This window comes from Pezoporus flaviventris, unplaced genomic scaffold, assembly GCF_033815535.1.
Source record: "Pezoporus flaviventris isolate CSIRO_AGI_PZ_B2104156 unplaced genomic scaffold, CSIRO_AGI_Pfla_v1 ptg000014l, whole genome shotgun sequence".
Taxonomy (NCBI): Eukaryota; Metazoa; Chordata; class Aves; order Psittaciformes; family Psittacidae; genus Pezoporus; species Pezoporus flaviventris.
The window spans coordinates 1,557,093-1,566,749 of NW_026892562.1; the positions used below are offsets into that span (position 1 = coordinate 1,557,093).

The window sequence follows — 9,657 nt, forward strand, 5'->3', positions numbered from 1 at the left end:
CTTGTTGCAGGGGGGGGTTTGACTTGATGAGCTTTGAAGCTCCCTTCTAACCCAAACCAGTCTGTGATTCTATGATTCTATGAAAAGAATAAGAGGAAAATCACATAAAACCAGAGAAAAAACAGGGATACAGTCAGCACAAGCACTTGCCCTTGAGAGAAGCTAAGAGTGAAGACTGAATGTTTGTTTGATATGAAATGGACTTGGAGTTGGCATGAAGATGTCATCCTTGTGCCATGGGAAACAGGAGTTTGTTCACTTTTTGCAGACATCAGGTATCCAAAAGACCTGATGCAGACATCAGTCATTAGCTTTACAACGGTTTTTAGGGGAGAGAAAGCTCATAATGGATCTTGGTTTTCTTACAAGTTGAGGTGAAGTAGATTTGAAAGTGGCCAAAATAAAAATGGCCCAGAAATCAGACATGGGGAGAAAACAGCTGTCTTTAGCTAGAGGTGATTTTCCCCTGCCAGTTGAGATTACTGGCACTTTCTTTGCTTTGCATTTTGTTCTTGAAGCTTGAGGAGCCATGCAGGATTTCCCACCCAGTCAAATAGTTCAGCCACCTCAGTTGCCAAAAACGAAATCTGGAGTTGAGATAAGGTAGCTGGCATTGTCAACAAATGGGTCCCCAAAACACCCCTGATGCCCAAGAGGCAGAACTTCACTTTCTTCACTAATACAATCAACTTTCCAAAAGTTAGCTTGAATTCTGCAGTAGTTTGGACCTTGTATGGTTCACAGGTGAGTAAACAAAACGGAAAACTTGAATTTTTCTGTTTTTTTTTCAGTCCTTCTATTTCTTCTTTGCACAGCTTTATCAGTGGCTCCTGACATGATACAATACTGCCTGATTACTTGTGGGGAGATGCGTCCCATCGCAATTTTTGGTTATTTTACAAAAACAAGACAATTTGGGAATGTGGTTTATGGTTTTAAGCACCCTGTTTTAAACCTAGGTCTAGTCTGGGTGCATTATTATTGCATTGCTTGATGTACATCATTTAAGTGTCTTTTTACATTATTTAGGTATAAAGAAAAGCAAAGATCAAAGACTTTTGACTTTCTTATTCAAACAGAGTTTCCTTCTTTGTTAGAGTATTACAAAAAGCATACAAAGGTGCATACTTTTTGGTATAAAGATACCTTTCTGGTTTTAGCTTTGTAAGGATATAAGCAGTGCTAAACCTGTAGCTACTAGGCTTAGTAAACTCATTCTATGGACCCATTTTATGTCTCTCTCTCACAGAATTCCCTCCTTAGTGATGGAAGATTTACACTACCTAGTTTTAAATGATCATACTATTATTCAATAGGTAGCTCACAGGAAGACCTTTGTGTCAATGTGACCAGGAATGGGATTTGCTACTGTCTGATTCTTCATAATGTTGTATTTAACTTACAGACCTTTAGTTAAATTCAGATTGAATTTTTATGTCAGTGCAGCCTCTCTTTTCTCTAGCAGTGCTGGATCAAGTTCTGACTCTAGGAAGTGAAGAGCACAAGGCCAAATCTCATTGAAATGTCCATTATTTGGGCTTCTCAAGCACATCTAAATCTTTGTGTTACTCTATCATCTCCATTGATGTCAAGAGACATTTTTAGAGCTTAAACTCTTCCTCAAAATAAAACTTGTGATGTGGAATCCCTTCAACTTTGTAAAAGTCAGCTTCCAGAACTGGAGTAGAAAAATGTATAGAAACACAATTTTATATGGATTGAACCAAAATGCAAGATCATTACCTCCTATCTGGATTTGTAGGTTTCAGTTTAGGACTGGTGAAAATAACAAGCATTGGAAAAGAAACGAAAATAGAACAGAGCAGCCACCTTAAATCAGTGTCACTACAGTTTTTGCATGCCCAATGAGACTGTTATTTTGACCCCCAAATAGTTGGAACATATTTAACCTAGAACTAGGACTTCCTGTGGAAAACTTAGCTAAGCAAAAGTACTTGATAAGAAGTCTCATCCCCAATGTGGAATTTTCCTATACCACAAGTTCAGTCCATACCACAAATTCAGCTTCCACATCCTATTTGAGTCCTATTTTAGGAGAAGATTCATCAGACAGTTAAGAGGTATACATATTGCTAAAGCTTGGTCAATGCAAATGCAACTCTACCAACATTCATTTATTGAATGACAAGGTAAGGTGTCCTGTGTTTTTAGTTAAACAAATTCAAGAATAATCTAGTAATGCGTAGCTCTATTGAAATTCTTGAAGTAGCTTACAATTTTACTTTTCTTGGACAGTGTAATTGATACCTATACCTTCTAGAGGCTAAAGGTGGGCTACAAGAAAGCTGGAGGAGGACTTGTGACAAGGGCCTGTAAGAACAGGACAAGGCGGGTAATGGCTTTAACCTGACAGAGAGGAGGTTGAGATGAGATCTTAGGCAGAAACTCTTCCCTGTGAGGGTGGTGAGGCACTGGCACAGGTTGCCCTGAGAAGCTGTGGCTGCCTCATTCCTGGCAGTGTTCAAGGCCAGGCTGGGGAGACTTGGAGCAACCTGGTCTAGTGGAAGGTGTCCCTGCCCATGGCAGGGGGATGGAACTGCATGAGCTTTAAGGTCATCTCTTCCAACACAAACCAGTCTGTGATTCTATGATACCGGCTCGTCATAAACTAAATATATGTATGTTAAAAAATAAACCAGTTTTCTAACTCCTGTATTTCATAAAAATAGGAATGTAGCCTTTCTTGAGGAACTGCTAAAACAGCCATGAAAGTGATATATCCTCTGTGGACACAAAATTGTTAAGTGTAAAACATCCATATGCTCTAGGAGGACAGGGTCACTAAGATAATACCCTCTGGAAAGTTAGAATGAAAATACTAGTAATGAAAATAGTTTTGTTGGATTTTTTTTTTTTTAGAAAAGAAAATGTGAAAGTCATTGACAAAATCATTGCATTCAACTAATATACATTTGAACGTGCCTTAGTTTATCTCATGTCTCTTTTACCACAGATAATAATTCTACAATAGCTAAAGTAAGTGATGTGACTGTCAGATATACAGTGCATAAAACCTGTCTGTGTTAATGCTTTTCATAAAATCATAGCTGTTAGGTTTTTAGTAGTGTTTTGAAGACTCTCAGTCACTTCCAGCCCCATAGAGGATTCCTCCATCCCCATCAGTGTCCTCTCCTTCTTCGCTGGTTCCTGTATGGGGGCTTCAGGAGACTCTCTTGATACTTCACGTTTGCGTGGAACAGTCGGACCATCTCATGGTCTTTGTTATCCAATACTCTGGGCAGAAAGAGAGAGGACTTCTGTGTTCTGCGAGTTTTAAAGCCCCTTCTAGGTCGTCCTTTCCCGTTGATTGAGACATACCAGAGTCTCTCTGCACTGGCTTTGCGCTTAGTGCCTGCTCTGTTAGGTACAGTTCGGTAGAGACGGGATGCGTAAGTATTGTAACCCAGTTCATGGATCCTCTCCACAAATTCACACTCTGCATTATAATTTTCCTGTAAAGAAAACATCACAAAATTTAAGAAAGGCCATATGAGTAACAGATCTCTTCTAACTCCAGAAGACTGGACTGAAGTCTTAAGCAAGACTCAATTTTAGGATAAATTTAGGACAGCAATATGTGTGATGAGAAAAACTGAGACTTCTTGTGCTACGAAAGGTAAGCAGAAGCGAAGCACTGAGGCTGATTTGCAACAAAGCACTCCCTGTCAGCACTGTGAGGATACTCAGGATCACAGACAGAAAGAGACCAAAAAAAAAAATTGAAAACAAAAAATGTTGTGTCAACAGGAATCAATACTCTGCTGATTGATTGTTCTGCTGTAAATGTGTTGGTTTTGTGCTTACTGATCTAAATATGCCTGTTAACCTAACGAATGATTGCAGTGCTGCCTATCAACCTTTGCCATCTATTAAAAAGGTAAAATCCTACAGTTTAATGTAAAATCTGGTTCTTCAATTGGTCTATTAATAGTTAGATACACCTGTAGTCTATTACACCCAGTTTGTTATGGATATTTGAGCAGTAAAAAATCAACTTTATGAAGCTTCTTTGTTTGCTTAAGCATGACAAAACAAAAGCACACCCTGCCCACCAGTGTGTTCCTCCGAAATGCTAGGCTGCTCCTTTACCACAACCCCTGAGGGAGAATATGCACCCATCCTGGGTGCTCACATTTTACATGAGCTGTCAAAATCTCCCCCTTTTCATCTCAGCTGAGAGAAAACTGTGCAAAAGCCTGGCATGAGGACTCCTTCCTCCTCCCTGAGAGCAGTAGGAACACAGCAAGTAAAGGACCGCCCACACTGTACATGTTTTCTTAACTAAAATCATCTTTGCTGTACCTGCATGATGAGAATTTCAATATCTAACATGTAAGGCCCTGAGGCAGAAGGGAACTGGTACCCTGGTCTTCACTGAGCTTTTCTTATTTCACTTCTCCTCTGCGGAGGACGTGGGAAGGGCACAGGTAGCCAAGCTGGGGCTTGAAAAGCCATAGGCTCCACCACCAACATGTCTTTAATGATATTCAGTCACCAGAATGCCAATAGGCATTTAATAAGGTTTTAAAAGGCTCCACATGTCTCAGCTTCACAGCTGTAAAACAGAAGTACCCTTCCTCACAAGGACAAGGGTTTCAGATGCTGTGGTGCTGGAGCACACGCAACCTCCAGATGTAGGTAGATTTGTTCTGCTGTCTGCCTCAGTTCTGATTGTCAAGGGTTTACCACAGAGGATAAACTTAAAGGATTATCACAGATCTGCTAAGGATGCAAACAAATTCTGGAGGCTCAACAAATTCATTTTATTGACATGGGAAAATTGGTGAGCCAAGGAATAGCAGAGTTATTCCAATACTGTTTTTCTGGGGAAAAAGAAAAAAAAAAAAGTTGGAGAGAAACAGGTTTTCCTGGATTATCCCTGCAGCTCTGAAACGCAAATCTGAAACAGTCTGTCACAGACCTGAGCTGGAACAGCAAAAATTATCTTTTTTTAGTTGTTCAGAAACCTTTTGTGGCTGATATCCTTTGGCATATGAGAGCTGAACAAACTTCAGGATGGCTTGATGCTCCTCACACTAGAAAGGGAAGTCTAGGAGATGAGGGTTCTCTGGGCTATCCTATTCCAGGATTCTCTGGGCTATACTGCTGTAGGCAAGCAGATTTTTATTCAGAATTTTTTAGTCTTGTTTTACTTAAGTTTAATTCATTTGGAGGAAAAACAAGAAGAAGGAAAGATGAGAAAGAACTTGAAAATTCATCCTTCCCATTAATTTCTTCGGGGCAACACTGTCTCTCAGCTAATGCAGCAACCTCCATCAAAAAAGACGCCCACTTTAATCAGAATACTAACTGGAACCATAGAAGTGGCCAGCTTTAGCTCTGGCACAGCAGAGCTAGTATGTTCTCATGCCACTTCAGCTGCATTTTCCTTTACAGGAATTGTTTGTGACGTGCTTTAATCAGTGTGCATCACATAAAGCACATTACAGAAGCTGGGTCGTAAACACTATCTGATCATTCTTAAAAAAGGTGGAGTAAAATACATTAAATGAGGAATGAATACATTAAACGAGGAAACTGAGTTGATTGTGTTACCAAGGTGGCATTCATGTGGAAAAGCTGGCATTGCTTGAGGATATATTATGCTGTTCAAGTTGACAGAATCTTATCTAAGGACTAGTTGGAGGAAGCAAATTCTACATAGCCATATTTACCCTCCTCAAATATGTTTCCATACCACGGTATTCCTGGAGAAACTGCACAGTATGGCTGTTAGACAGTAGGAGATCACAAGATTGCTAGGGATGCAATCAAAGACAATTTAAGAAATTTAGGGAGGTAGATAATGTGTGTAGTATACACACTGACAAATATGCCTTTGTATATTCCTGAGTGCAAGGAAGTCTAAGCTGAAGTGTTTTGTTCACTAAGGTGAAATATTGGCTGGGCTGAAAAGGCAAGGCTTCCACTAATATCAGCAAAGCTCAGATTTTACCTCAAAGACCAGGACAAAAAAAAAAAAAAAAATAGGTCAAAGGAGTAAAATAAGGTGTTTATTTTCACCTTTATCTTCTTGCAGCTTCTCGTACTTCTTTTCCTTGCTATAGCCTTGCCTTTTAGTACCTGTAAATACTTCCACTGCCCAGCCAAATGCTCTGTGCAAAGAAAATCCTGTCAGTTGGCTGTTTTCTTGTAAGAGATGCTCATTTACTTACGGATGTTTGTGATCCAACATGTATATCCTCTGCTAGTGCCCAAGATCCATATCAAATACAGGCAAAAAGAAAATAAGAACACAGCTTCTTTTCACTCTAAAAAGTATACCAATTTGTTATCTGCATAATTCCAGACAGAAATCGGTTGTAACATTACTCTTTTCTCTCTAAATGGTTATTTATAACAAATCACTACTCCCCACTAAGCCCCTTCTGCCCATAGGAAGTGACAGGCAGACATCAATCTTAAGTACAACTTACTGATGCATAAAGTCTGCCCCTTTTGCTCATGGCCAGATATCTGCCAGAGAACAACCCCTTGATGGCAACGATTCCAACATCAACAGCAGTTATTTCAAGAATACCTAGAAACAGAAAAAAGTTATGAGATATGTTGTTGTTCCACCATAACGTGTAATTTCCTGAGACACATTTGAACATCTGCTTACCTGCAGAGTGTGATTTCACAGCTCTCACTACCTCACATCAAGATCACAGTGCAACCATGACTTAAACCAGACTATTATTTGGAACAGTATAAACCAACATGTGGGAACTGCTTGAGACAAGCTTGACAATAAATCCTGAGATGTCTGATAGAGATTGAACTCTTTAAAAAATGAAAAAGATCTGACACTGAACTAGAGGTTCGCTTAATCCTGTATGTATGTAAAAGTTTAAATCCTCTTCAATTCTTACTAACACAAGAGCTCTTGACTTATTGTAGCCAGTCACAAAGCTGCCCATCACAGGACAAAGCCCTTGCTGAGCTCTCCAGGGGGAAAACCAGAGTGAGTTGGCTGCATTTTGGAGCCAGGTATATAATAATGAAAGAAACTTGTCATTTAAGAGGTCAACATAGCCCTCCAGACAAGGACATTACGACTGTCCAAGCCAAATTAAAAGGAAGGAGATTTTCAGGCCGTCAAAGATGGGGTCTCGAGAGGAAGGAAAGCATCGCAGGTGAGGCTGGTGCAATATCAGCTAAAGCGTTTATGTCCAGCCGAAGGCGCAACAATGTTGTCAGAGGCACAAATGGCTTGGGAGATGCAGCGTCACACATGCAGGGCTCTTTCGCTGTCTTGCTCAGATTCTACTCTCAATCCCCTTAATGACTTTCCCTGAGCGTCTGAAGGCAAGAGGTGCCCCCTGCACTTAAATCCGTTGCTGTCTATTGGCAGCGATACTGCAGAGCTGACGCCTGTCCCCTCTGCAGAGTTGGATTACTGGCCTGGGAGAATTGGGGCGGGTTTGGTACAGCTGTTTTGAATCAGGTCCCGGATCGCTGCCGAAGGATGCCTCTTCCAGGCGTTGATAATGAGGGCGCTTTTCTCTAGGAAATAGCGGTTTTCCTTTATGGACTTCAGACAGATCCCTGAGGTCTCCCTTATCTCTGTGTGCCATCACCAGACGGGATTTAAGCTTTCTGGGATGGCGGGGCCGGGGCCGGGCTGTACCCTGCGCTCCCCCGGGGCCGCGGCACCGCTGATCCCGCTCCGCTCCGCTCCCTCCTGCCGCCCTCGCACAAACTCCCTCACTCCCCACATATCCCGTTTCATCTTAATTACCGCCTATCCGCAGCACATGTCAAAGGGGACAGATGTGATTTAGCCCGTGGAAGCTCAAGCTCCCCGTGGGAGATAAACTGAGGGAGGCAAGGGCAGTCTGCTGCCCGTCGGGGAGGGCACCGGCTTCCCAGCGGCCCGGGCTTGGGCAGGGCTAGCGTGGGAATCCTCCACTGGGGCGAGGACAAGTGATAGGTCAGGCAGGATGAGCAGGGTAGGGTCCCGGTCCCCATCGGAGGAGGAGGGGGGGCGGATTTAGGAATCCCGCTCTGAGCCCCACCGCCGCAGGGCAGGTCCCCACGATCGGGACAGGGGCAGAGAGGGGTGCCCCATCTAGCCCGCCAGCCCCCGGATCCGAGACGGGATCTCGCTGAGCCCGGCGAGGGGAGGGCGAGAAAGCTCCGGCACTGGGGGTACCCAAGCTCCCTCGCCGAGGAGCCCTGACGGAGCAACCCCACGTCCAGCTCCGGCCCCAGGCAGGAGGGGAGGCGGGAGCAGCTTCACCACCGCTCCGTCCGGCACTGTCTCCGCCGCCGCCGCAGCAATTGGTCCGAGGGAGAGACCCCCCCCTTCTGGGGATGCGGGATAGGGAAAGGTGTTGCCGGTACTCACTGTAGACGCTGTTTTTCTCCAGGGTGCCGTTGATCCTGCCGCTGGGGTGGATCTGGAGGTGGTACTTGGTGGCACAGTAGAGCTTCCTTCGCCGGGGCGCTCCCCCGAGGTGCTCGTAGACGCCGCCGCGGCCCCCCGCATCCCGGCACTGCCGGGGGTGGCTCGGGAGGGCACCGGTGGCCTTCCCCGGGGCCCACGGCTCCTGCAACAAAGTCAGGAACAAGATCCAAATTATAACCATTGTGGCATGGTGGCAGCAGCGCTTAGTCTGCCGGGGAGATGAAGGCTTGGAGCAAATGGCACCAAGGGTCCCATTAAAGCCGTCTTGCTAGCAGCACTCCGAAGTTGCAGAGCACACACTGTTTCGAGCCGCGAAGCATTGGTAAGATTTTATCGGCCCCGACCTGCCCCTTTTATCTGTCTCAGATTTACTTAAATCAATAGACATCAGCAAAGGCCACCGAAGAGTCCCAGCTGTTTGTATTAGATGGAGCTGCCATGATCAGCCTTCTCCTTGGGTTTCTGGCTAGACAGACGGCATGCAGGAGAGACAGAGAGGCAGGAGGAGGGAGGGGGAGACAGAAAAGAGGGTGACACCCGCTGAATTTCGGCAGAGACTGCGGGGGAAACAGTTGATCGACGGAGCATAGAAATAAAAGCAGCTTCCTGCAACAATAGCCTGATCTGCTACCAACTAATACAAAGCAGAGGAGGCGAAAGGTACCGCTCTCGTGTGAACTCCCAGAGCGCAACGTGGATAAAATTACACAGCATTGCCCCGACACCCCGCAAGGAGAGGAAGGGGGGGGGGGAAGGGGGTTGGTGTTAGCTACTGCTCCTGCCTCTAGGAGAGGCGCGGAACCTCCGCTGGGCACCGCCGCGGCAGCCGCGGTTAGGCTGGGGGGGGGTGGGTGGGAGGGATGGGATGATGCTCGGAGTGAACATCTTCCACACGCCCCACTTTGTCCCCCGTGTTGAAAGCAAACAGTTATTAGTAAATCAAACAGCTCGTGGTTACAGATACGCATTCTTTAGGGTCTTTTAGTAATTTTTAAATTAACGCTAAACCCGGAGCTTTATGATATGCAAGAAGCCGGAGCATATCCTTCTCCTTAACTATGGTACTCCTTAGCTCTAGGAGAACTGCCCCCGCTACCGCGTATCTTCACACCCGTTCCTACGAGTTCCAAAGGTGATGGAGCTGCCTAGGAATAAATAGAAAGGAAGGCAAAAGGTACAACAGCTCCGGGATTTGAGCTGTTCCCTGTGTATGCGGCTCAAAG

The 9,657-nt window shown here is 44.6% G+C and overlaps 1 protein-coding gene across 1 annotated transcript; it reads right to left on the bottom strand.

Annotated features, from left to right (window-relative positions):
• Window positions 1–2,609: 2,609 nt before the first annotated feature.
• On the bottom strand, window positions 2,610–9,151 carry FGF3 (fibroblast growth factor 3). The gene is made up of 3 exons (XM_061453082.1): window positions 8,375–9,151; window positions 6,459–6,562; window positions 2,610–3,473 (listed from the first exon to the last, which is right to left on the bottom strand). Exons 1-3 carry the CDS (start codon window positions 8,613–8,615, stop codon window positions 3,141–3,143), a joined length of 678 nt encoding a protein of 225 aa, XP_061309066.1. The 5' UTR covers window positions 8,616–9,151; the 3' UTR covers window positions 2,610–3,140.
• Between the last annotated feature and the right edge of the window lie 506 nt (window positions 9,152–9,657).

What these genes read in the sequence shown, in the direction of transcription:
- FGF3 (XM_061453082.1), bottom strand. Translation starts at nt 8,615, where the DNA reads ATGGTTATAATTTGGATCTTGTTCCTGACTTTGTTGCAGGAGCCGTGG. An exon ending in GGAGAAAAACAGCGTCTACA is followed by an intron (nt 6,563 to 8,374) that starts GTGAGTACCGGC and finishes TTCTGTTTCTAG; the next exon opens with GTATTCTTGAAATAACTGCT. An exon ending in GGGGCAGACTTTATGCATCA is followed by an intron (nt 3,474 to 6,458) that starts GTAAGTTGTACT and finishes TTTTCTTTACAG; the next exon opens with GAAAATTATAATGCAGAGTG.